At 52.5% G+C, this 26,180-nt stretch overlaps 1 protein-coding gene across 1 annotated transcript; it reads left to right on the top strand.

The window, feature by feature from the left end:
* The first annotated feature begins 9,224 nt into the window (after window positions 1–9,224).
* Window positions 9,225–23,037, top strand: SH3TC2 (SH3 domain and tetratricopeptide repeats 2). Its single transcript, XM_075715526.1, is given in 17 exon segments — window positions 9,225–9,398; window positions 9,401–9,509; window positions 9,783–9,910; window positions 10,898–11,003; window positions 11,323–11,466; window positions 11,593–11,794; window positions 12,449–12,522; window positions 13,329–13,524; window positions 14,513–14,649; window positions 15,615–15,656; window positions 15,760–17,463; window positions 17,578–17,758; window positions 19,250–19,400; window positions 20,901–21,023; window positions 21,586–21,736; window positions 22,286–22,482; window positions 22,846–23,037. Coding segments are annotated over 17 exon segments (4,011 nt in total).
* The last annotated feature ends 3,143 nt before the right edge of the window (window positions 23,038–26,180 follow it).

Below are 26,180 nucleotides of genomic sequence, written 5' to 3'. Positions count from 1 at the left end.
CCGGCAGTGTCCCCGCGGCTCCCCGGGCTGCAGTCGGTGCTTGGGCTGGGTGGGCTTTCAGAGGAGGAAAGGAAAGCACTGCCCCACCTAATGCCAAAATGGGACCCCCCACCCATATCAGAAAATCAAAAACCGCGAAACAGAAGTTTGTTTGACCTGAAACAAAACGTTTCATCTTGTTTGTTTGCTTTTTTCCCTGACTGAAGTCAGGTTTAGGCTGACTTCCTTTTTCTTTCAGGTTCATTTTCAAATAACAAAGTGAAATGTGAGGAGGCTTCATTTTGAACCTGCCAAGGAATGGTCAACTTCTGAGCACTCACAGAAGGAAACAGAATATTAGAAAAGCTTGATAGTAACTCTTTCATTGTTTTCAAAAGAAAAAAAATCCCTGTATTTTTCTCTGCTGGCCCTGTTTGTGGAGTTTAGCCAGGGTGCACAAATACCGCTGGGTCCACAGATCTCTTGTTCTGTGTGTCTGTATTTGCAGTTTGTCAGAGAAGAAGGAGTTTTCAGAGCTGAGTGCCTCTGCTGCCTCCCCGGGATGCCCGAACTGTGGCACAGGTAAAGCCTCTCCCTGGGCTCTGCTGTAGCAGAGGCCGTCGGCACGCAGCGAGGACGGAGAGTCCTGAGCCCCGAGGATGGAGAGTCCTGAGCCCCGAGGACGGAGAGTCCTGAGCCCCAAGGACGGAGAGTCCTGAGCCCCAAGGACGCAGCGCCGGGGCCAGGAGCAGAGGACAGGTGAGTCCGGGAGAGGCTGCTCATGCAAAGCAGCTGCTTGCAAATGGAGGGAGCTGCAGCCGGTGCGGCCACGCTCGGGCTGAGCAGAGCCCTGAGCTGCTCCCTGATGCCATGCCCGTGGGCAGCCTCACTGGATCTTGTTTACTGCAGAGCCGGGGCGAAGGTGGTGCCTGGGCGTTTGTGCTTCCCCTTGGGAGCCAGCGGTCTGCCGGCATGCTGGGCTGTTTATAGCATAACTCCGGGTAACTCATTGACCTCCGCGCCTGCAGCTCTGCTGGGAAGCGGAGGTTCCCAAGATGATAAGCCGCTCTTGGAAGAAATTCCTTTCCTCATGCGAGGGAGTGGCAGCACTGGGCACGCTCGCCCGCCTTGGAAACACGTACACAGCCCTGTGCATATCACGGGTGCGCACCGCATCGCTGCACCGGCAGTGTTCCCTCGGGGGACCTGGTTTGGAGAGGTCAGAGCTTCGTGGCCAAGAGTTCTCTGGGAGGACAGCGGTGCCGGGGAGCAGAGCGAGGGGTCCCCGCAGGCGGGTGCAGAGGAGCAGGTCAGTACAGCCGCTTGCACTGCTCTGCCCTTGCAGCCACTGTGCCGGGTCTCTTGCTGGGTGCCAGTCACATGCCTGTGCCCTTCGTCCCCAGCTGAGCAAACACAGCTGGGACGCAGCGGTCGCAGGTGGTTGGAGCAGTGCAGTTCAGGGACATGGCTGCATAAATCCAGGTTGGGGCAGAGAGTTTGCCTTTTTGGTCCCGGCTGAATTTGAGGCTCAGATCCGGTGGTGGTGAGCACACTGGGGAAGGATAGGTTTGGTTTGGGTCCTTTGTACCCAAGAACTGATAGGAGAGTGACAGGAGAAATCCCAGCAGACATGCTGGTTTTAACAAAGTGGATTTGGTCCCAGGGAAGGGTGCTGCTGCGTGACAGCCCTGGCGACTGACAGTGCCTGCAGCAGCTACGTCCTCTGGACAGAGGGTGCCCGGAGGGTCACCCTGCCTCCCATTCTGTGCACTGGGGAGGGAAGCGTGGCCAGCTGGTGCTCTGCCTGCAGAGGCTGCCCGGCTGTTATGGCTACACTGGGTTTGCAAAGGGAGCAGAGACCCTGGAGAGCTGCCACAGGCAGAGACCCCCAGCCAGCGCAGGCTGAGACACCTGGGAAATTGATTCTGTGCTTATTAGGACTGCACTTTTCCAGGGAGACCGGGCTTAAGGCGCCCTTCGGGGGAGATCCAAGGGTGGTAAGCAGCAGGGCAGGGAGTGGAATGGAAGGTTTTTGGGTTGCTGGCCAAAAGAAAAATTACATTTCAGGTCAAACAGGAGGTTGATGCCTTTGCTTGTAGAGGGCTGGGTTTGGTCACTAAATTATCTCGGTAAACTTAAAAGCAAAAAGAAATTTCAAAACCACAAATTAAGACATCTTTGTTTAGAAAATGAAACAATGTGTTGATTTAAAAAAGAAAAATATTATTTTTCCCCTGGGTAGAAGAATTTTATGTTAATTGGTGAGAAGCTATTGCTAAAACAAACAGCATTCTGAATGAAGCAAAAAAATTTGTCTGAAAACACCTGCCCTGTTTGAGCACTGACCACTTTGACAACATGGGCTCAAAACAGCAACATCTTTCATGTAAAGATGTGCCTGACTTCATCACAGAAACTTGGGCATTGTGCTCTCAGCACAGGCAGGCAGGCCAAAATCCATGCCTGATCTGAATTCCCCCTCCAGTTCCCGCACCTTCAGAGCATCCCTAGGTCGATTGGGGGAGTTTTCTAAACACGGAGCTCTGCAGGGCCGGCGTGCAACAGGAACAGACAGTGCCCTTGCCACAGGGAGAGCAGCACCGGCCTGTCCCAGCAGCTCAGCTTTGTGCAGGTCCCCGTGGCTGCGCAGCATCACATGGGCAACATCAGCTTGACTTTAACATGCCAGGAGAGAGCTGCAGTGCTTTGCGCCCTAACGTCTGGGGCTCAGGAGGGCAGGTGAGAAGGATGAGGAGGATGGTCCCTTCTCCAGGCAACCCCAACATTTGGGCATCTAGTTTCTCCTGATGAGGACTAGAAATCCCCATTCTTTCAGCCTTCTGCTAGGCATAGGAGCATCACTTGGTGCAACCCTCCCTGCTAAACATTTTGCTTTGACTTCACTTTTGTTAGAAGTTTCCCAGCCAGCTCCATGAACATGGACTGTGTCCTGCCACAGCCTGTCCCACAGCTAGTTACTCCTCATGCTTTGCTTTAGGGGTGTTGCAGTGGTGCCTGGCAGCCCCCGTCATGGCACGGGAATCTGTCTGGTGATAAATTACTCATTGGAGTAATTACTCACTACTCTGGAGAAACTCAAGGCCTTGTCCTGCATTGGGATGCAGCCTGGGTGTCTGGGAGAGCCAGCAATGCTCCTGGAGCACACCACAGCAAACAAATCACTGCTGTGTTGGCACTGGCATTGGCTGGTTGCTGAAGTAAAGGTCCATCCCTAAAAGACCTCCCTACCTGTGACTTCTCTCCCTAGCCCTTTTGGTTTTTATTTTGCAGGGGCTGTGTTGCTCTTCCCCAGAGATGCTCTCCAGACATCTGCCACCCATAGCACAGTGAGGCCACGCAGCCAGTCCTGAGTCCTGGTTCTGGAGGCTGGGGAAGGTCAGAGCATGTGAGCGAAGAGGGAATGAGACTCCATCCTGGGCAGCCCAAGGGATCCCACACAGCAGCCAAATTGGTTGCTCCTGGGGTTCACATCTGGGGTTCATTCAGTTCTGGTCTCACAGATGAGATGAGGCCTGCTAGCCCTGCAGGAGCCCACAGTGTCTGTGCTTGCAGAGAACTCATCTGTGGCTTGCCTAGAGGTAGCTTTGCTCTGTTGAGGTTGGCATGGAGCAGGCGGTGCTGCCAGCTGCCCTTGCTGTGAAACTGGGAGAGCATGGCTGTGCTGGCTCGGCTGGGCAGGAAGGTGGTCCAGGAATGGCTGCACAGCCAGCTTTGGATGGAGGATGCTGGACAAGCCCCAGTGAGGCATCCCCGCAGGTGAGGCAGGTGCTTGCAGCGGTATCAGGAATAGGGTTGCCTTTGGAGGTGGGGGGACATCAGCGTTGAAGCTCTGTGGAGGGGCCAGCTGGAAGCTCGGGCAGGCTGGCAGACCGCAGGGCTCCCTGTGCAGCGGCTGGCCAGAGGAATGAGAGGAATGTGCCACGTGGGCCAGGCAACATGCTCCCAAAGGCAAGGGCGAGGGCAGAGCCCGGAACAACAGTGGGGCCAGCACAGGGCAGCAACGCCAGCCGGCGGGATGAGAGGCCCCCGGAGTGCTGCATCCAGCTCTGCGGCCCCCAGCACAAGACATGGACCTGTTAGAGAGGATCCAGAGGAGGGCCATGAAAATGATTGGAGAGCTGGAACCCTTCTCCTAGGAAGAAAGGCTGAGAAGAGAAGGCTCCCGGGAGACCTTATTGCTGCCTTTCAGTACCTAAAGGGGGCTTATAAGAAGGATGGAGAGAGGCTTTTTACTAAGGCCTGTAGTGATAGGATAATGGGTAATGGTTTTAAACTGAAAGACTGTAGAGTTAGATTAGATATAAGGAAGAAATTCTTTACTATGAGGGTGGTGAGGCACTGGAACAGGTTGCCCAGAGAACCTGTGGATGCCCCATCCCTGGAAGGTCAGGTTCAAGGTCAGGTTGGACAGGGCTCTGAGCAACCCTATCTAGTGGAAGATGTTCCTGCCTATAGCAGGGACAGTTGGAACGAGGTCTTTAGAGGTCCCTAGGGGGACTTCAACCTACCAGATGTCTGCTGGAAATACAATACAGAAGAGAGGACACAGTCTCGGAGGTTCCTGGAATGTGTGGAAGATAACTTCCTGACAGAGGTGGTGAGTGAGCCAGCTAGGGAAGGCTCCCCGCTGGACCTGCTCTTTGTGAACAGAGAAGGACCTGTGCATGATGTGATGGTTGGAGGCTGTCTTGGGCATAGCAATCATGAAATGAGAGAGTTTTCAATTCTCAGAGAAGTAAGGAGGGCGGTTAGCAGAACTGCTGCCTTAGACTTCTAGAGGGCAGACTTCAGCCTGTTTAGGGGCCTGGTTGACAGAGTCTCTTGGGAGGCAGTCCTGAAGGGCAAAAGAGCCCAGGAAGGCTGGATGTTCTTTAAGAAGGAAATCTTCAAGATACAGGAGCAGGCTGTCCCCATGTGCCAAAAGATGAACCAGCGGGAAAGAAGACCGGCGTGGCTGAGCAGAGAGCTTTAGCTGGAACTTGGGACAAAACAGAGAGTTTATGACCTTTGGAAGAAGGGTCAGGCAACTCAGGAGGACTACAAAGATGTCATGAGGTTATGCAGGGAGAAAATTAGAAGGGCCAAAGCCCAACTAGAATTTAATCTGGCTACTGCTGTAAAAGGCAATGAAAAAATGTTTCTATAAATACATTAGCAACAAAAGGAGGGCTAAGGAGAATCTCCCTCCTTTATTGGATGCAGGGGGAAACATAGTGACAAAGGGTGAGGAAAAGGCTGAGGTACTTAATGCCTTCTTTGCCTCCGTCTTTAATAGTAAGACCAGTTGTTCCCAGGGTACCCAGCCCCCTGAGCTGGAAGACAGGGACGGGGAGCAGAATGAAGCCCCCATAATCCAAGGGGAAATAGTTAGCAACCTGCTACAACACTTAGGTACACACAAGTCTGTGGGGCGGGATGGGATCCACCCAAGGCTACTGAGGGAGCTGGCAGAAGTGCTCACCAGGCCACTTTCCATCTTTTATCAGCAGTCCTGGCTAACGGGGAAGGTCCCAGTTGACTGGAAGTTAGCAAATGTGATGCCCATCTACAAGCTGGAAGGAGGGTCCGGGGAGCTACAGGCCTGTCAGTCTGACCTCGGTGCTGGGGAAGGTTATGGAGCATCTTGAGTGCCATCACATGGCATGTACAGGACAACCAGGTGATCAGGCCCAGTCAGCATGGGTTTATGAAAGGCAGGTCCTGCTTGACTAACCTGATCTCCTTCTACAGCAAGGCGACCCATTTAGTGGGTGAGAGAAAGGCTGTGGATGTTATTTACCTGGACTTTAGTAAAGCCTTTGACACCGTTTCCCACAGCATTCTCCTGGAGAAACTGGCTGCTTCATGGCTTGGATGGGCATACTCTTTGCTGGATGGCTGGGCCCAGAGTGGTGGTGAATGAAGTTAAATCCCGTTAGCGGCCGGTCACAAGTGGTGTTCCCCAGAGCTCAGTATTGGGGCCAGTTCTTTTTAATATCCTTACTAATGATCTGGACAAAGGGATCGAGTGCACCCTCAGTAAGTTTGCAGACGATACCAAGTTGGGTGGAAGTGTTGATCTGCGTGAGGGTAGGAAGGCTCTGCAGAGAGATCTGGACAGGCTGGATCGATGGGCCAAGACCAATTGTATGAGATTCAACAAGGTTAAGTGCTGGGTCAGAACCCCATGCAACGCTACAGGCTTGGGGAGGAGTGGCTGGAAAGCTGCCTGGCCAAAAAGGACCTGGGGGTGTTGGTAGACAGCCGGCTGAACATGAGCCAGTAGCGTGCCCAGGTGGCCGAGAAGGCCAACAGCATCCTGGCTTGTACCAGAAATAGCGTGGCCAGCAGGAGCAGGGAAGTGATCGTCCCCCTGTACTTGGCACTGGTGAGGCCGCACCTTGAATACTGTGTCCAGTTTTGGGCCCCTGAGAAAGAAAGACATTGAGGTGCTGGAGCGTGTTGAGAGAAGGGCAACGAAGCTGGTGAAGGGTCTGGAGCACAGGCCTTATGAGGAGCGGCTGAGGGAACTGGGATTGTTTAGTCTGGAGAAGAGGAGGCTGAGGGGAGACCTTATCGCTCTCTACAACTACCTGAAAGGAGGTTGTAGTGAGGTGGGTGTTGGTCTCTTCTCCCAAGTAGTTAGCGATAGGACGAGAGGAAATGGGCTCACGCTGCGCCAGAGGAGGTTTAGATTGGATATTAAAAATATTTCTTCACTGAAAGTGTTATCAAGCATTGGAACAGGGCTGCCCAGGGAAGTGGTTGAGTCCCCATCCCTGGAGGTATTTAAAAGACACATAGATGTGGCGCTTAGGGACGTGGTTTAGTGGTGGACTTGGCAGTATTAGGTTCACGATGGGAGTCGATGATCTTAAAGTTCTTTTCCAACCTAATACCGCTATGATTCTATGATTCTAACCCAAACCATTCTCTGACTCTGTGCCCATCGCCCCCGCCTCGCCGGCAGACGGTGCCCAGTCAAAAGCCGCATTGTGCATTGTGGCTGGGGCCGAGCCGCGGTGCCGGCCTGGCAGCAAGCAGTGCGCTCTCCCCTGCCAGCGCAGCAGCAGCCTGCCGGCTCGGGGCTGGCGGGGTTGCTGGACACATGGGCTGCTGCTTGGGGACCCCCTGGCACCAGGACCTGTCCCTGGGGTGCACAGGTAAGCTGTCTGTGGGAATGCCATGGCCCTGCTCTGTCTGAGCAGGGCTGCGAGACGTGTGGCTGCAGAGCTCACCCCACTGCCGGGGCTGCTGGGGAGACTCCTGTGCTGAGCAGTGGCTCCCTTTGGCTGCTTCCCTGCCCTTCCCGAGATGGCCACTGGTGTCCCCTCCTCTTGCTGGGCACTTGCTGTGTCACTAGATTTGGGTGCACGGGGAACGAGGCAGGGAATTTTGGCCAGGGAGGGGAGAGGATGACTCAGGGGGTTGGTTTATTCCCACACTTGGCTTTTCAGGAGCCCATTTCCGACCCTGTTCTGCTGCCGCTGCTGCCCAGGAGCACCCCAAGCATCACAGGGCTTGCAGAGCCCATGGGGTGCTGCCAGCCTCCGAGGCACGATTCCTGTACCTGTGTGCCCAAATGAACTAACGGGGCTGTGCTAACGGGCGGGAGGAGGGAGGTGGCTCAGGGCCACTGGCTGTGGCCACGTGTCCTCTGGGAGAGCCGGTGCCAGCGGGTGCTGCGAGCGCCTCAGCCCTGGCTGCCAGGAGTGCAGCTCCGAGTGCTGGGACCTGTGCTTGGCTCTGGGCTGGGGCTGTTTCCTGCCCACTGTTACAAAATACTTCGGCACTGGGGAGGTAAATGAGTCACTGGCGTCACTGGGAACGACTCCCCACCAGCAGTTTCAATTGGTCTCTTGAAAAAGCTCCTGGTTCCCTTTCTGAGCCTGGCCCAAACAAAAATAAACACTGAATCAGCAAGTGCTCTGGGTAGCAAACCCATTTCTCCTATCGCCTGAGCGAGCCCTGTCCCCTGCCTGGCTCTGCGGAGCCCCACCAGCATGCTTTGTCATGCCACTGGCAGAGGTGGCACGAGCGGTGTCCGACCTGCAACCTCCTTTGGCACATCATCTGGAGATCCCTCAGGTGGGGAGCATTCTGCTGGGGGTCCGAACACCTCTCCCCACCACCTGTCTTCCCCAGGTGAAGAGTGTGACTCCTGCTGCCCCCGCTCACCTGTGCTCCAGCCCCGCTGGGACCACCTGCAGCGCACTGCAGCCAAGCGCCGGGGAAAATGGTGGCTGGAGAAGACCATGGCATCAGGTATCTGTCCCCACAGAAGGAGGACCAAACCCCTGCCCACCGGGCCCTGCTGAACCCAGCGAAGCCTGCCAGGGTCTGCTGGGATGCAGGGAGGAGAGGAAGGGAGGGAGCAGTGAAGCAACTGGCAGGCAAGCCCAGTCCAGGCAGGAGCCAGCTCGGGTTTAGCTCTGTCTCTGGCTCGTTTCACTTCCCTGTCTCCATTTCCCCCATGTGTGGAAGGGGACAGGGTTGCTGGATGAAGTCCTTTGTTAAGTGTGTTCAAATCAGCTGTTGAGAAAAGTAGAGCCTTTTCTTTCAAAGAAAAGCTCATTCATTACATGTCCAGCCTTGGGCCATTCTTTTCTACTGCTAACTATAAATAAGGATTATAATTCTGCGTGTAAATAACAGTTTATTTGACTGACTAGCAAAGCTGGCTCAATAAAAAGAACTGTGGAGTATAGTTATGGTCACAGAAGCGACTTACAAAAGCCACTGCACGTTCCAGCTCCAGATCTCTGGGTATGTGTTTGTCGTACAAGTCCAATCTGATTACTGACAAAAACTGGTTTTTAATCTTGTTATCCCTCCACAGCTAATACAGCTGTGGAAGAGCAAGCTGGAATTTTATGTGCCTCAGCCTTCATTAACATAATTAGCAGCTAAAGTTTGAGTTCCTGAATCCTTTATAGCAATAGCTGATGATGTGTGAAGCAGAGAGAATGCAACCTAGGTTTCAGATACTGACCAGAGCAGGCAGGGGAGAAAAATCTCATTTTGTGTGTCAAAGTGATGAGCAAAGAGTTTTGCAAGCCCTTGGCTCTCCTGCACTGGGGAAGTGGTCTCGCTCTGAGGTCTTCTCAAAAAAAGTCTCTGTGTCACGGGGTCATCCTGCTACCACATCTGCTCAGTGAGGGTCTGTCCCCTCACCTCAAAGCCACTCCAGTACTGGAAAGAAGCCAGTCATCAAGAGTATCATGTAGTTAGGACACATCAATCCCATGGATCTTGCCTCCAACCTTGAGCATGATTTTTGGGTGATATGAAATTCACACAATCCCCAGCCAGATCTGCAGTGCAACCCATGGGCTTTGCTTTCAGGTGGCATGGTTAGGCAGAATATCATAGACCTCTGCCACAAAATTTGACAGCAGCTCTTGTGTGTCCCCTCTCCTTGCTAGGTAAGGCTGGGGCATTGGAGCCAAACAGCCCTGCTACAGAGGCAGCAGAAGGCTCGCCGGACCCCTCCTTGTTGCTGCAGGCTGTCGGGGAGGGCTTTCCACCAGGTAAGACACTGCTTTTGGCATCACCCAGATTTCCAGTGGTTGAATGTAGCAAGGCCTGGCACTGCAGCTAACCGACCCCCTGTTATCCCTTGAGTTTCTCATCTTTGTTGCTGGAGGGGGAGGATGGACTGGGTTTGTGATTTTTGAGCATCGCAACCAGGCGAGGGCTGGAGGCACTAGTGGGGCTGGCTGCAGGGAGGCAGTGTGGCAGAGGCAGCTCTGTGTGGCATGGAGCTCCTTCTCCCCCTTAATCCTGCACATTTCCTTCTCAAGAGATTTCACTGCTCTTCTCTGTTGAGAGCCGCTCCTCCCAGTGCCTCAATTCCCAGCTCCAGGAAGCAGCCAGAAAGAAGCTGTGGGCCCTGGAGAGTGATGACAGAGACATCCGTGCCCTGTTCAAGGTAGGAGCCCCAGCCTGGCAGGGCAGAGCATGTACTGGGAGGCTCCTGGCATGATGGGATGTGTGATGGGACACCAAACACAGCTGAGAAAGAGACGTTCCCCCAAGGCCGCTGCAGGGTGTGTTCCTGCACATGGGGACTCTGTAAGGGACTGGAATGATGGAGAAAATGAACTGGTAACAGGTGAGAGGCAAATGCAAAGCTGAGCCTCATGCCAGGAGCCTCATATTGGAGACTCTGAGCTGCCTGAGGGATCATGCAGATAGCCCCGGGGTGAGTCTAAATAGCCAGCATTTTACAAGGCTGGGATCACCAAGGCTGTGTTGCTAGACTCAGGTCTCCAGTGGAGGTGGCATCTCTGGATATGCACAGTGTTCTCAGAATATTTGGCTTCATACAGAAAAATCACTACAGGTATAGAGACATTTTCTGGACTGAACTCTCTTTCCCTGCTGGTTTTTAAGGCCCTGGCCCCCCAGGGGTCCCTGCAGAGCTTCCCAAAAGACCCAGAAGGGTGCAGACATACTAGTGCCAGCAATAGCGAAAGGAGAGCTTCTCCCTCAAGGCACAGTTACTGCTTTCAGCCTCAGAGCTGCAGTTTGGAAGCTGTGCCTGTCCTAACGGAACATTAACCCTCCCATGGTATGGTGGTTCAGGTGTCTGGGTTTCAAAGCACAGTTGTTCTGGTGTGCGCCATGGGGGAAAAGATTTGAAAGAGGAGATGGAGCTTCTTTGCCCTCCCACTGCTGCACCATGGGGAGCTGTCACTGCGGGTACTCCATCCCTCCCGGCTGAAGGACTCAGCTAGTTGAATCACCCTCCCCTTAACCCCAGGCAACCAACTCGCACAGCTTCGGTCTCAACTATCCTAATAAATGAGTGCCTAGTCTCATTCCAGGGTCTAATATTATTCCCACACTGACAAAGGAGACCCCCTGTCAGAGTCCCAGGACCATCCCTTAACCTTGCTTTGTCTTCCATGTGTAGGAGCTGTCAGCCAGGCTGGTCTGTGTGCAAGCACAGGAGGATCAGTTCCTCCTCACCTTCAAAACCGTAGAAGAAGTCTGGAAGTTTTCCACATATCTGACTTTAGGTAATGTTTTCAATGTGTGGGAGACCTAAACAGACGGTGTGAGAAGCATTTTTGGAGAAGGTATTCTTTCACACCAAAAAACCAGTAATGTAACAGATAAAGAATTTCAATTAGAAGAGCTTGCTTTCATGAAGTGAGAGAGACCCAGGAGGATGCCTTTTGGGTGAGGCCTCTACTGCATTTTGGGAATGGAGACAGAATTAAGAGGCTGTTGCCACACAACATGGTTGCAGATGGTAGACTGGGAGACATCCAAACAGCACTTCATTCTGCCCAGTGAAGGAGGGTGCTAACAGTGCTTTCCCTCTTGGTTTCTTAGGGTATGTGGGCAGCTGCTTGGAGCAGCTTCTCTTTGACCAGGAGTACTGGCTAAACTGTGCTCTGATGGAGGACACAGAGATCAGAGTTACTGTGGATGAAGATCGCTTGGCCACCATATATATGGGTCTGCTACTCCACGAAGGTGATCAGGGACTGCATATGTAGGGAATTCCTCAAAAGCATCTCAGCAGGGCTGTGTTGTAGTCCTTTGCTGGGCTATGTCTTGCACTGATGCCATTGACCTAGGCATGACTCTTTCTATCTGCAGGTAACTTTTTTTCCAGAGCACTGCATGGTGTCTGGCAGCTGGAGCAGGAGGGAGAGGAAGGCCTGCAGCTCTGCAAGAATGAGCTGATCCATGTGAAGAATGTTGGAGAGGACTCTAAGTGGGAAGGGATGTCCTTACTGACGGGTCAGCGAGGCTTGGTGCCTGTGACAGCTCTAGAGCCAATACCTCAGCCATTTTACCAGTAAGTAGACTGGCTAATTAATAATGCTCAAGCCAAGATTCTTTCCTGATCCTGACGCATGAGCTAGCACCAAGCCTGGGGTGAGAAACTGCTTTGCCTCTGGCAATGGGCAAGTGCTACATAATTTTGTGAGGATATACATTATGCATAAAGATAACCGCTGGAACGAATTCAGGTCCTGTTAATGGGAGAGAGTAAGGACATACTTCAGATATCATTCTTGTATGATATTGATTTAGGTCATACATGAGGTTATTTGTGATTTACAGGTGAATAACTGGGAGAAAAATCATAGCCCAAGACTTAGTTAATGCCAGTCCCAGTGGGGCCTCATGCTGGACACCAGACTGAGCTTCAAAGACACCCCCAGCTCCTCTTATACTCACATGGTGAAATCCTCCTTACAGGCTGGCAAAATTATCCTGGTCTTACCATGTGGTGTGAGGCTGCAGTCATGAGGTGCAAACTGCCCTCTGTGCCCAGTAACACCATTACAAGGAATTACAGGACTGGCCATGCTGGCCATGCTCCATAGCAGCTCTGGCACTCCCAGGGGACAGAACATCTGTCCTGCTTGTATGAGACCATCCCTGGTGGTGGCCTGAGGACAGGACTGCTCAGAGAGGACCAGTGTGGTTCCCCTTTGCCTTGCAGGTGGTTCCTGAAGAATTATGCTGTGAGTTTTGGCGTCTCCCAGGAGATCAGTGGGATGACCTCTCAGCCAATTGGTGAGTGACACCTGTGCAACGCAGCTACCCTTCCCAGGGAAGAGCACAGCTCTTGCAAACCTGGGTTTGTCCACAAATGCAAAGGGCCCATCTCTTGTTCTGGCAATGACACTCCATTGCAAGGTGCTCTGAGGGAATAGTGCATCTTTGGGCTCTCCTGAATGGAGAACAGAGCTTGAAAATTGCATGTACTTAGAAAGGCAATCTGAAGAACACAGAGGGCAGAGGGGTGCTGATGGCATCCTTCTGCCACTGGGTTTTTCTATTCTACTGCAATTTTGTCTCTCCTCTAATTCTTTCAGGACTGAAGTTTTAAATAATTAGGCTCCCACAAGTGTGCACATGAAACTTGTGCCCATCACTCACCTATTAGCCCCAGGCCATTCCTGCCTGGCCATGGGCACTGTTCAGAGCATGCTGGACATGGGAGGTCACTGAAGGTGTGCATTTGGTGTGTAGTGTGATGGATGTTTGCACTGTTAAAGATTTTACTCCTGGCAGAGAGCTGAGACAGTGCAGCTTCTGTGGAGCTCCATGTTTCCAGCCACCTTCCATACTGCAGCTCTCAGAAGTTTGAGTCTTTGGCTGTGTGGTGTTTATCCATGCCTCTTGTATATTTTATTATAATCCTATTCTCAAGAAGAAACTGCAGAGATCTGAGTCTGAGAGCACAATAAATCTTAGGGGACAGAGGGGCAGCCTTCTCAAGCTGAAATCATGGTCTCTCCTTGCCCAAGACTTTTCCAGTGAGGAAGTTTTAATGGTGGCCTCACACTGAAATGCCCTTGTTTGCCTTGATTTCCCAGTCAAAGGCAGGTGCACAGCCACAGAGGACCACAGAGGAGCAGCATGGGATGAACTGAGTTTCTCCAAAGGAGACAGCATAGAAGTCATTGGCTTCCTCATTCCAGGACTCCCATGGTTTGTGGGCAAATCCCTCAGCAGTGGGGTCATCGGCTTTGTCCCAGCCCGATACATAAATCCTGAGGCTTGCGAACCTCTGTAAGTTTACTGCTACCATCTAGATTAATTTAAACTCAGGAGAAAGTGAAGGGAAGACTCCAAGTCCAAACTCAAGGCTATGTGACAGTTTAGGACGGGTAATTTGCTTTGCCAATAGGCCGCAGGAGTCTCTGCCCAGACAAAGCAATCATATTTCACTTGCCTCAGGTGATTCTTGGAGAGGAACAGATCTAGCCCTGGGCTAGACCTGGCTTTATGTTAAGGCAGCCTAGGACATCTGTGTACCAGACGAGCTGGCTTCACAGTTTCACCTAGAAATGTTCTTATCTTTGTAGCTTTGTCTGAGGGGCTGTGAATCTGGCAAGTACAGGAAGAGTGATCACTGACAAGGAAACCAAGTCCTGCTTTGCTCCCTTCTGCCCCTTTGCTTTCTGTGGGATGTCAAGGCAGAATGACCACTGGCACAGTTCCTCTCTGAGCAGAATTAAACACCCTGCCAAGGACACAGACAAGAGTTATCCAGGGAGGGAGGGTGACACAACCCCACTCTGACGACTCAGGCAGTTGTCTTTGTTGGTGGCTTAAAGACATATCTCCAGTTCAATACCCATCCAAAAAGACTTCTCCTCCAAGAGGGTGTGTGGGAAGATGGGGTCGTAACCTGTTCCTAGGTCTTTTGGGCTTTCCTGGGTCAGTCTCACTCAAGGTAAATCTTAGGCACTTTTCTCTGACAGTACAGAGAACAGAGAGGACATCAGATGATGCTCTGGCCTCAGAAAGGGCTTCTGGAGAAAAAAAAGACCAATATGTCCCTCCCTCTGGCACCCATCGGTTTCTCCATGGAGAAGCTGGATCTGATAGCCCTGATGGGGAGGGTGTCCAGACTCTGGTATCCATCTGCAGCAGAGCTTTTCTAGTGGGAGGAAGAGGAGGGATGGGAAAGCCCATCTCTATCCCACAGGACAGCTGTAGTGTCAGGGAATGGAGAGACACTGACTGTTTTCCCCTGATGTCTGCCTCAACCTAGGGAAAAGGGCTTGGTGTTTCTGAGTGAAGAAGAAAAATCCCGCCTCCTGTGCATACCCTGCAATGGTGGTGAGCAGCACTTCACCACCCTCCTCGGTGACCTGGCACACACTGACATCACCTCTGTGTACCGGCTGGGTGAGTTTCCCCTCTCCTTAAATGCTCAGCCCCATGGCTCCCCAGGGAGAGCAGTGCTGGGCAGTGTCTAGAGAGCTCCTTGCTCAGGGCTTTGCAGGGGAGACAACTGCTGTGCTTGAGACAGCTTCCAAGCCCTCTCTCAGCCTGGTCGTGGAGGTTGTAGATACCCTCAAAAGAGCTGGGCCTTGCCACACTGCAGTTTGCAGGGGTCTTTGCTTCCAGGGCAGCTCCTCAGCTTTTGTAGCTTTGGTTCACCCTGGCAGATGCTGCTCTCAACTGATCCTGGCTGTAGGTCCCTGCCTACAGCAGATCCCCTGCTGCTGTCTGACCTTTGGGTGTATATTGAGGGGGATGCACAGCTAAAGTGGCAGGTGACATCGTCTCCATGCCCACAGCAGGAGCCAAGAGGTCAGGGTTCCTGGGTACTCTTCTCAGTTTCTCTATGCTTGCTGTGTGGCTTTTGGACCACAGCTAATTTCTCTGTCTCCATTTCTTGCCTTCTCACTACCTAGAAGCACAATGCAGCCATGCAGGGCTGAGCCTGGGATCCCCTGGGATTCAGGGAACCTCCCAGACCAGCCAGCTCAGGTGCAATGAGCCTGGGGTAGAGCCTGTCAGAGATACATACATATCTGAAACCTCTGAATAGACACAACAAGGCTCTTAAGAAAAGACAGAGCTGATAAAACTCTACCTGTGAAAAATAAGACCTGCTTGTTCCCAGGTAACTATAACGTTACCGGTGCTCACCCCACCACCAGCTAAAAGCTGTTCTCCATGGTCTTACATGGTTGAAACTGCAGCTGCGTGTGGTGTTTGCGGCCAGAAGGGAGCCTCTTCTCCCTCATATGGGTCTGGGGTTTAGCAGAGCAGCAGGAGATCTCTATAAGGTTTGAGCACTATTTCTGCATATTATACTGACCAAGGCTTTGGACTTTTTGTTTTCTGTTTGTCTCTTTGTGTAGATGGTTTTGAACCTACAGCCATGTTCCTGAAAGTGCCATCAGGTGAGTATGTGGAGGGGACAGAATGGGATGCTTTTGTGATGACTTCTGAGGGTGAATTTTGACATGGGGAAACATCCCACTATGGGTTGCCTGTCCCTTACAGAGGCTGTTCTCCGTGGCTGTAAAGATATCCAGCTGCTCCAGTCTTGGGAGGAAATAAATGGCTTAGCTACAACTAGCACCTCTGAACTGTCTAGCCCAGGGAGTGAATCAGCCCCTGCTACGTTGGAAGATGTTCTCCTGGAGAAGCTGGATGATTTTGAAGATCCCAAGTTTTTTATTGACCTGAATGCTGGGCACATGGAAGATGCTGATGTCTTTAACCCCATATTGACCTTCCTTAACCAAGACAGTTATGTGCCCAGTTTTCAAAGCCTCTATGATCTCAGTTTTTCCTTTCTCCATTCCACCTTTTATGGTTTCTCTGATGAGGATGAACTGGTCTTGTATCTTGAGACGTCCAGGAACTGGGCCAAGAGGACTCATTCAGTTTGGGCTCATGTCAGGCTCTGTTTCCTCTTGGGTAAGCTCTGCATCAAAAAGGTCAAGTTCTCCCAGGCTCGAGTCTACTTTGAGGAAGCCATGAGCATCCTGGACAGGGGTTTTGGGGACCTGCCCCTGCTCGCTGCGTTGCACGTGAACCTTGCCTCCATCTACTTGAAACAGAATATGAAGCACAAGTTCTCCACCCTGCTGGGAAAAACTGTGGCCTTGCTTGTCTGCTTGCCTGGCCACTCTTTCAGCTCTGAGAATGAGCTGGAAGTCATGATGTACATCCTGAGGGAAGCCATTGCTGTGGGTAATGCTCCCTTGGAAGCACGGGTCTGCTTCCTTATTGTCAAGCTCTTCCTACAACTGGGCAAAAATGATGAAGTGCTGCCCTTTACTGAGCATCTTCAATGTCTCACCACCACTTTACTCAGCCCGGACACTAGTTCTGTGCCGCTGGATGCCACCCCCATCTTGAGCTATCTTTATGACAAGAAGTACTTGCCAAATATTGCACTGGCGTCCGCCAGGTCGTTTGTTCCCAGTGGCATCAAGGGGGCACCAACACCCATCTGGAGAGCTGGCTTCATCCTCCAAAGTACTTCCAAACTCCTGGGAAGCCAACTGGAGAGGAACGGCATACCAGCACTGGCTTGTTTCTATCTCAAGCAAGCACTGCATTTCTCCTGTGAGACCAAAGCTGTGCCCATCCAGAGGATGCTGTGTGCCATCTTGTCCAGGATGTACCTCCAGCATGGTGTGTTGGATGGGGCGGTTTGTTATGCGGCCACAGCCGTAACCCTCAGCAGACTGATGGGCGAGGAGGAGGCTTTTGAGTCTTCCCTCTCTTTGGGGTGGATGTATCTCCTGAACAGTCAGCCAGGCCCAGCTGCAGACATCATGTGGCAGCTCTTGCACTCCCTGCACGGGACGGACAGCGTGACTCAGGGGGGAGCTGTGCACAATCTCCTGGCCATTGCCCTCAAAGGAGAAGGGCAGGTGCAAAAGGCTGCCGAGAACTACATCCGGGCCCTGCACAAAGCCAAGGAGACTGGGAACAAGAGGAACCAGGCTATTGCCCTGGCTAACCTGGGGCAGCTGAGCCTCTCACATGGGGCAAGCCAGCTGTCTGAGCTCTACCTGCTCCAGTCGGCTCAGCTCTATGCTGAGCTCCAGGGCAGCGAAGACCTGGAGATGGAGTTGGTGCGAGTGCTGCTGTGGCTAGCGCAGGCCATGGTGAACAGGCAGAGGATGGAAGATGGAAAACTGTGTTATGAACTGGCGTTGGTTTTTGCCCTGAAGTGGCATAACGTGAGGAGTGAGTACAGCTTTGCTGGTGGGAACCGGGGCAGTGTTCACCTCTGTGCAGCACCCTGCCAGGTCACTAATGCAGCCCCCTGACCTGTCCTTTTCCCTTCCCTGTACCATGCAGGTCAGCTTCACATCACTGAGTCTCTCTGCCATTTCTACAGCAAAGTGTCCCCCAATGTCCAGGCCTGCATTACCTACCATGAGCACTGGGTATCTTTGGCACAACAGCTCCAGGACAGAGAAATGGAAGGCAATGTCCGTCAGACCCTCAGCCAGCTCTACCAGGCTTTGGGCACATCCGAGTAAGTCCTGTCTGTGTGTAGATGCTGTTAGAGTGGGGTCCCTGCTCACCCAAAGCAAGAGCAGTGGCTTTCCTAGGGTGTCCCTTGAGAGAAGTGGGGAAGGTGTGTGGTAGCTCTAGCTGCCCCACAGGCAGGCTGTGGGTTAGTGAGCTGCTGAGATTTGTGAGCTGTTGCTGTGCAGTGAAGAGGGGAACAGTTCAATGTCAACCAGAGAGCTGCGACAGCTGGGCAAATGCCAGGCTGTTAGCTGGGACAGAACTGGGGTCTGGCCAAACACAGTTTTCCAGAGAGACATCCAGCCTTGATCAGAGAGGACCCAGCGACAGGGAATTCATCACTTCCTTTGGAGGCTTATTCCAGTGATTAATCACCATTCAGTAAAAATAGGTTCCTTATCTGTTATTTGAATAAGTCTGGCTTCAGCCTCCAGCCACTGAGTCTGCCCTTCCTATCTCTGCTGGAATATTTTCCCCAGGGAGGTACTTAAGATCCTATATCAGCTCACCTTTCAATCTCCTGCTTGACATATGCAGGTGACTGATTAGATTAGGCAGGAGGGGAGAGAAAGAGACCTGGACAGACCACACTTTCTTCAGTCTTTGAAGGCAAACATGTCAAATAGTGGAGACCTAGCTCCCATGTCTGAGAAGGACAAATGGGCAGGGGCTGTCATTAACTTCAATGCTAACCTTCCCATGCTAGGTCACAGTGAATTCAGAGGGAAGGAATTTATGAAGCAGACACCTGTCATGTGAACGGTGCTATTTAAGATCACAAAGCACCCCACTCCCTGGACTCGAAGGACAGTTGGACCCCAGTTGCCAGTAGGCAAGACACCAAGCAAACAAACATGCCCTGGGCACTGCCTGGCGCTCCCTTCACCACAGCTGCCTTCTGCAGGCAGCGTGTCCAACCCACTGGCTTGTCCTGCTGCTTGTCCCTTTGTCCTCTAGTGACCAGGGGCTTGAAAAGGAGCTATAAGGTCTTGCACATGTGGCCACAGATCTGCCTCTTTGGCTGCACTGAGGGACAAACAATAGGCAGGGATGTGGTTTTGGGTGCCAGATGCTGTCTGGAAAATGAAGGTGCAAGCACTTCCTGCCTATGCTCCCATGTGTAGCTGGGAGTGACTTTGGGACTTAGTATAGGGGGGCAAATAGGGTTTGCAGATGACCTGGACAAAACCCTCTTTATCAGCTGAAATGAGCAGGGGTGGGGAGCAACCCCTTTGGGAGCGGGCTGCCTTGGGGCTGTGCTGAGCACTGGGGTCCCAGGCTGGTCGAAGGTTGCCAGATGATACATACACATGCACTAAAGCATGGAGACTTCCACAATTTACCAGAGCTGTGGCTGTCCATTTGTCTCTAACTTTTGGCAACTGTAGGACTAGAAGACAGGATTGCCAATGGGGAGGTGTGGTAGCTTTGCAGCTGATTGCTGGGGGTGTCCTGTGATTTCTCTGCAATGGCTTTTTGCCTGTTACTATCACAGGACTTTGAGACAGTCCTTGGACTGCACCAAACAGAGTCTAAGGATCTTCATTGACCTTGAGGAGACTGTGAAAGCAGCAGAGGCCTGGCTGCAGGCAGGAAGGCTCTACTACCTTATGCAGGAAGATGAGCTGGTGGAAATGTACTTTCAGGTATGGAGAAGGTGGCTGGAGTAGACCCATTTTCACCCTGGCTAGCTGCATTCCCACCACAGCTGTGTGGTTTGGTAGGAGCCTTTTGGGGCTGGAACACCTGGAAGGGAAAGTTCTTATGAGCAGTGTAAGCCTGCTGCTGGAAGGAGGAGCTGTTGCCTTACACTCATGCACTATCTGGAACTAAATTTCCTATCTTTCCTTCCATACACTGGGTTTAGAGGATTCCTGGGTGAAAGTAAGTGAATTTATTGAGTAAGAAAGTGATATAGGAGTGCCAAAGGAAGCTGGAGGTGCCAGGTGACCGGTTCCCATTGAAATACACATAGATAAGGGGTAAGGTGCCAGGGAAATACTTGGAGACTTCTTGGAGTAGAAGACTACTGGCTTCTTTCCATCTCTAGCATTATTTTTACCAGCTGAGCTGCAAAGAGGAAGTGCAGCCCATAAAATCTTAGGGCTCCCTCATTCAGGGAGCAGCTTCTATTAAAATCCTTTCATGTGCCCAGAGTAGGCAGAGCAGAAGGCTGGTTGGGTCTGTTGGGGTTGCACTGACCTGGGGTATCCAGCAAAGCACCAGCCTGGACACATGTAAAGGATGTTTTGGGTCCTCACTCTGTTACCACAGAAACACTTCTGAACTGGTGGGGCTGGGTGACTGAGGTACACAGTAGCGGGAACAAGGAGAGAAGCCTTTCCCATCAGCCACAGCAGCCTGCCAATAAATCAGGTTGGTAAAGGCAGGGAGTTACTGGTACTGGGTGGCTGCTCAGTGACCTGAGTGAAATGAGTAGGTGGCTTTGGCATCAGCCTATTTCCTAGTGTTCACCAGGAAGATCTGAGGCCCATAACAAAGAGCCATCATTGCCTCTCTGGCTCATGGTTTCAGCAGGGAGGCAGGGGCTAAAGGAGGGATGACTTCCCATTAAGAAGGGCCAGTCGATACCATATCTCAGCAGGGCATGTCTGAGACCCCAAGGGGCCCCTTCCCAGGCAAGGTCACCAACAATAATAAATTGTCATTGTGTAAGAAACAACGTATTCTGGCTGGAAGGTAGCACCAGGGCCACGTGCATAATTGGCACAAATAACCGTTCTTCCTAGAAGTTAGCATACCTGCCCTCCCTGCTGCTGGCTCTGCCCTTTGTATAAGCTGTCTGTTCCCCTTGTCGATCTTCACGTTGGCTCCATCACACCAATGACAGACCAGGGCCGGGACAGCTGCTGGCTGCACTGCCCTGACTCTAAATCTTGATGCTGTTGGATATCCCAGCTGATCAGTCTGGCACAGGGATGGGTTATCTGGTTCCTGGCTCCATCCTTACACACATCACTTGCAAATGCAGCACAACAGTCCCACACACTTGCTGGCCAACCTGTGTCCATGCTGTTTGGAGCACTGTGGCTCACGTTTACAATGACTTGGTTTTATTTAATCACACCGATGTCTATATGCAGATGTCTCTTTCCAAGTCTCACTCCAGTTCCTTTTCCTTCTAGGCAGCTATTCAGACTGCTCTGAAATCCGAGAACCTCTCCTTGGCCATGGATCTTTATGAAAAAGCAGGGGATACCTTTTTTAATGGCAGCCGAAACAGAAGTCGAGCAGTGGAGTTTTATAGGGTACTGATCCGTCCACGCATTTCTGTCCTTGTGTCCCTGCAAGGTGATGACTGTGGGGAGCTTTGCCCCAGGGCTTGCAACAGCACTGCATGGCCACTGCATGGAGGGATGGAGGGTGGAGAGGGATGGGGTGGTTCTAAGTGTGTCAGAGTGCAAACATTGCTGCAGGGGGGAAGCCTGGAGCACAGACATATTTTACAATGGGTGCAGCTCACCCCAGAGATCATTTGGGAGGTGGGAACAGGGTCCTTACATTACAAATCCTGGCAGTGTTAGGTGTGAGCTGGTCGCTCCTGGGGACATGCTCAGAGTCAGAATTTCAGGCACATAAGGAAGGGCAGAAATGTGAGGCTCAGGTTTTGAGAACCACACTCTGGGATATGAAGCTCATTTTCAAGGGAAAGAAGGGGCTAGAACCTGAACCTGCAGCACTCAACCACCCCATCATCTGCCCACCATGCCAAGCGCTTCGTCCATCTCCTGCTGCTCTATCACCCCTCTGTGGGCAGTGCTGTACCAATACCTCCAGGAACAGCCTGGACTCACTGTTCTTTCTCCTCAGGGAGGTGCTGTGCCCTTGGCCAGGAAACTAAAGGCCATTAAGACAGAGCTACGGCTGTTCAATAAGCTGGCAGAGCTGCAGATTGGGCTGCAGGGCTATGAGAAGGCGCTGGAGTTTGCCACGCTGGCAGCCAGGCTGAGCATCAGGGTCGGTGAGTGATGCACACCCACAGGGTACGGGGAGTTACTGGCTCCCACTGAGGGGTTGCCTTTCTGGGTGAGAACAGTGTGCACATGAAAGGGGGATCTCCTGCTTTCATAAGACCTTTGGACCTCTTCTTATCGTAAGGGGTAACATCTTTTTAAGGCCATTTCCCTTTTTAAACTGCATGACAGCCACATGGGAAAGCTTTGCCATGGTGGTGGTGGGACTGGCTGACTGGAGGGTTGTTGCTACACGGGAAGTCTGATGAAGGCACAGGACTGAACAGTTCCTCCCTACCCTGGCTCTTCTGATAAACTCATCCCTTCCCCAAGAAATCCCCTGGCTGAATGATGTACTCCTTGGGCAATCTGTCCAGCCAGCAACCCTGCCCATGGCTCTATTTTCTCTGGACCATTTTCAAACCCAGTGTCTCCTTATGAAGACATCCATGCCCCCAGGCTGTTGAGCAAATGCATCCCTGAGCGGCTCAGCATGCTGGGCTGGGGATGTATTGCGAGCGTGCTGCAGGCTGACTGTATCAGCAACTCTTTTCCAGGAGACCAGTTGCAAGAGCTGGTTGCTTTCCACCGCCTGGCTACAGTCTACTATTTTCTGCATATGTATGAGATGGCAGAAGATTGCTACCTGAAGACACTTGCCTTGCGTCCCCCCTTGTTGCAGTGCTCTGGAGAGGCCCTCTACTACTCCAAGGTGTATTGCCACCTTGGCAACCTGACCCTTCACAAACTGAAGGTAGGAGACCTCTTTCCATGATGCTGTAATTGAGCACTCTGGTCTTGATGCAGAACTGGGGGTAGAGTATCACATCTGCTGGCAGAGCAGCCACACATGTAGACGGCTGCATGCTGTGACTGTCCATCCTACCTGCAGCTTTAGAATAAATGTGCACAATGTTGGCACAACCAGGTTTTGAAGGGGGAAAGGCAATTTGGAAAGAAGTGCTGGCACTTAGCTGTGACTATATAGAGTCCATTTCAACAAAGTCAAGTGTCACTGGCTTCTGCCTGGAACCACTGGGCTCTGCTCCAGCTCCCTTATACCCTGTGACTTTCAATTAAACCACTTCCTAATGCCTGCCATATCCTTTATGGTTAGGATGAACAGGATGCAGCAGCCTACTTCCTCCTGGCCCTCGCTGCAGCGACCGAGCTGGGAGACCAGAAGTTGCAAGGCCACATTCATGCCAAGCTGGGTGACATCCCTGGTGCACTGCAGGGGCCTGATGGCACGCCGGGCTGCGCCGCATACCGGCCCAGGTGGCTGAGCGAAGGTGGCCACGTCGTCTGACCGACCCGCCACCCCAGGGACTCCAGTATGAGCCATCAAGCAGCATCATGCCGTGCCGTACCGCTGGCACAGGTTCATGTGCTCTCCAGAACAACCGGCCCAGGAGAGGTCCTGCACTGCATCCTAAGGAGCTGGCAGCATTTGATTGTCTTGTCCCCAACAGGCAAGGGACCATGCACTTGGGACCCTGCCCTCATTTTTCAGGAGCAGGGCTGTGCACCGCAGCCCAGGTGGCACATCGAGGCTGGGCATCCGGGCAGGATGAGGCCCCAGTAGTGGTGGTGGAGCGTGCAGTGCAGTAGGCTGAGCAACAGATGGCATTTTGGGAGTGTGGCTGCCCTGCCCAGGACGGGGACAGGAGAGTGCTGCCACGTGCCTGCCTGTCCTCCCCAGCTGCCCCACACACCTCAGGTCCCGTGGGGCAGCTCAGCCCGATGCAAATGTGTTTTAACTTGAATAGCAGCTCCTTTATTTATTCCTATCTGGTTTCTGTCCTTTCTGTTCTGCAGAGGTCTGTGACCCATACCGCTGCAGAGCCCAGGGCCTCTTTGGTACAAAGCACCACCAAAGGTTTTGGCAGTGAGAGGCAGAATTAAGGAAAGGAGGAGGAATGAAAGGGGCTGGTCAAGCCTCACCTGGGGATGAGCCCCATATGCAGGTGGGTGGCTGCTTGGGGTGTGGAGGCAGAGCCCACCCTCACCCTGCCTTTCAGCCTCAGCTCTGGCACTGGAGCAGCCGGGTTGGCCTCTTCTGCCCCACAGCCCATGTGCACTTTCAGCACCTAAAGCATGAGCATGCTGTGTGTCCTGCAAGGTAAAAAAGCCATCGGTCTCCACCTGGCCCAGGCTTTGCAGCCCAGCACCCTCACCAGCCTCACTTCTCCAGGCTTCAGAGCCCACGGGACGCAGGAGCACTGGGGAGTGGATGGTGAGGCTGGGCGCACTGGCTGTGGCACACATCCAGCCCCCTGGGCAGTGGTGCTGACAGGATGCAGGGGGACTTTTGGCAGGGAGAGGCAGCTGCGCTGCCTTTGCATGGGCCATTGGCAGCCCAAGAAGCCGGCTGCCAAGGAGGCAGCAAGCTGCCTTCAAGTGCCCTGAGCTATATGGCTGGAGGGGAAGCAAAAACTCCTCTGCAGAGCGAGCAGGGGGAGCAGGAGGCACTGAGGAGGCTTCTCCTGAGAGCTGCTGCCCAGCACAGGGAGCAGCAGGCAGCTCTCCTCCACAGCCTGTCTCACCACCAGAGAGCAATAAATGCCCACGTTTGCAGCCTCACACGGGCGAGTGCCGCTTCCCGTATAATACCGACCTCGGTTTTCAGTCTGGACTGGTGCAGAGTGAAGAATGAGCAGTTTTTCCAGCTCATCTCTTTACTCTGACAACCAGTGGCCAGACACCCGGGGGAGCTTCACAGGGAGACCCTGTTGCAAGTCCTTCCACCTCCCTGATGCACTCCACTGCATGGAAATGCTAAATGCAGAACATTTATTTCCTTGCTGATCTTTGCAAACGCTGAGTTCATTTTCCCCTTCTAATCCTTGCGAGGCATCCATCACTAGGGCAATGGATAGTTTACTGCTTGTTTACCAAGCATTCCTGCAATGCCATTAGGGGAGCCTCAGCCCTGAGCTCACAGGAGGTAAATCACAGAGTCATAGAATCATAGAATGCTTTGGGTTGGAAGGGACTTTAGAGATCATCTAGCCCAACCCCCCTGCAGTGAGCAGCAACAGCTTTAACTGGATCAGGTTGCTCAGAGCCCAGTCCAACCTGACCAGGTTGGGGATGGGAATGGGGATGGGGATGGGGATGGGGATGGGGCCTCCACTACCTCTCTGAGCAACCTGTTCCAGTGCTTGACCACCCTCATTGTAAAAAATTTCTTCCTTATATCCAGTCTAAATCTATTCCTCTTTTAGTTTAAAACCATTACTCCTTGTCCTGTCACAACAGGCCTTGCTAAAAAGATTGTCCCCATCCTTCCTATAGGCCCCCTTTAAGTACTGAAAGGCCGCAATAAGGTCTCCCTGCAGCCTTCTCTTCTCCAGGCTGAACAACCCCAACTCTCTCAGCCTGTCCTCGTAGGAGAGGTGCTTCATCCTGTTTGAAACATAGCAAGTCTGGAGGAGAACCAGTCCCCAAAACCTTCGTATCTCACTCTACAGGGCTGCCTGTTCTCAGTTCAGGTGGCTGGTGCTCAACAGTGCTAGGTCAGGATCTTTTCAGCAGTTTTTCAGGTCAGTTCCCCTTTTTCTTTTCATACACGGGGAAAAACACAGTCTCATATCTTCATACCAGAAGGCAGGTGGATGCCTGGACATCAGGCTATCGAGGGTGGGGAGAGACAGAACTTTGATGGTTCTGGAAGACCTGAGAGTCCATGTGGTGCAGAATTGCCCTGCCCTGGCACCAAGATCTCCACCCATCTCTCCTCCTGCCTGCCCCCAGCACCTCGCTTGGGGATGCTCCCCAGCCCTGCTGCTCCCCAGCCCCGCTGCACCCCACCGGTCTGGTCCTCAGCAGTGCCCTTTGGGTCCCTGAGATGAGGTCCAAGGCCACCGCAAGGCTGTTGCCCAGGAATTCCAGTGGAGCTTTTGTTACCAGTGGTTGTAGCAGCTGGTGCTGCGTTGCTGACCAGGCTCCGTACTTGGGGACTGGAATGCGGGTGGCTGTGCCTCTCTCTGTGGCAGAGCCCCCAGACCCACACCAGTCACCAGCGGCTGTTGTGGTTCTTGTCAAAGTTAAGCCCAGTGGAGGATGAATCATGCAGAGAGCACCCCTGCTAAAATATCCCTTCCAGAGCCAAAACCTGAGGCCGTTCTGCCTAGCACCAGTAAGAAAAAAATGGGTTTTGTTTAAACATAGAGGGTCAGCATCTCAGCTGGTCTAAATCAGCTAAGCTCCATGAAGTCAAACAGAGATGTTCTGATTTACAGGGACTGTGGATCTGGCCCATAGTTTTTAACCAAATGTGTCCTCTTTAAATCACAGCAAACAAATCTGTGGTGCCTGGGGAGGAAAAAGAAAGAGACTTGCTCCTTGGGAATGTCCCATAAAACATAATTTCCTTTCTCCCTTGTCTGCCTGCCCACTCCCACAGGCTGTGACGAAGCTGGGCTGTTTTCCTAGTGGGATGAGAGGTGA

This window comes from Pelecanus crispus, chromosome 8, assembly GCF_030463565.1.
Source record: "Pelecanus crispus isolate bPelCri1 chromosome 8, bPelCri1.pri, whole genome shotgun sequence".
NCBI lineage: Eukaryota > Metazoa > Chordata > Aves > Pelecaniformes > Pelecanidae > Pelecanus > Pelecanus crispus.
The sequence above is the reverse complement of the archived record's forward strand: the minus strand, read 5'-3'. Positions and strand labels throughout refer to the sequence as shown.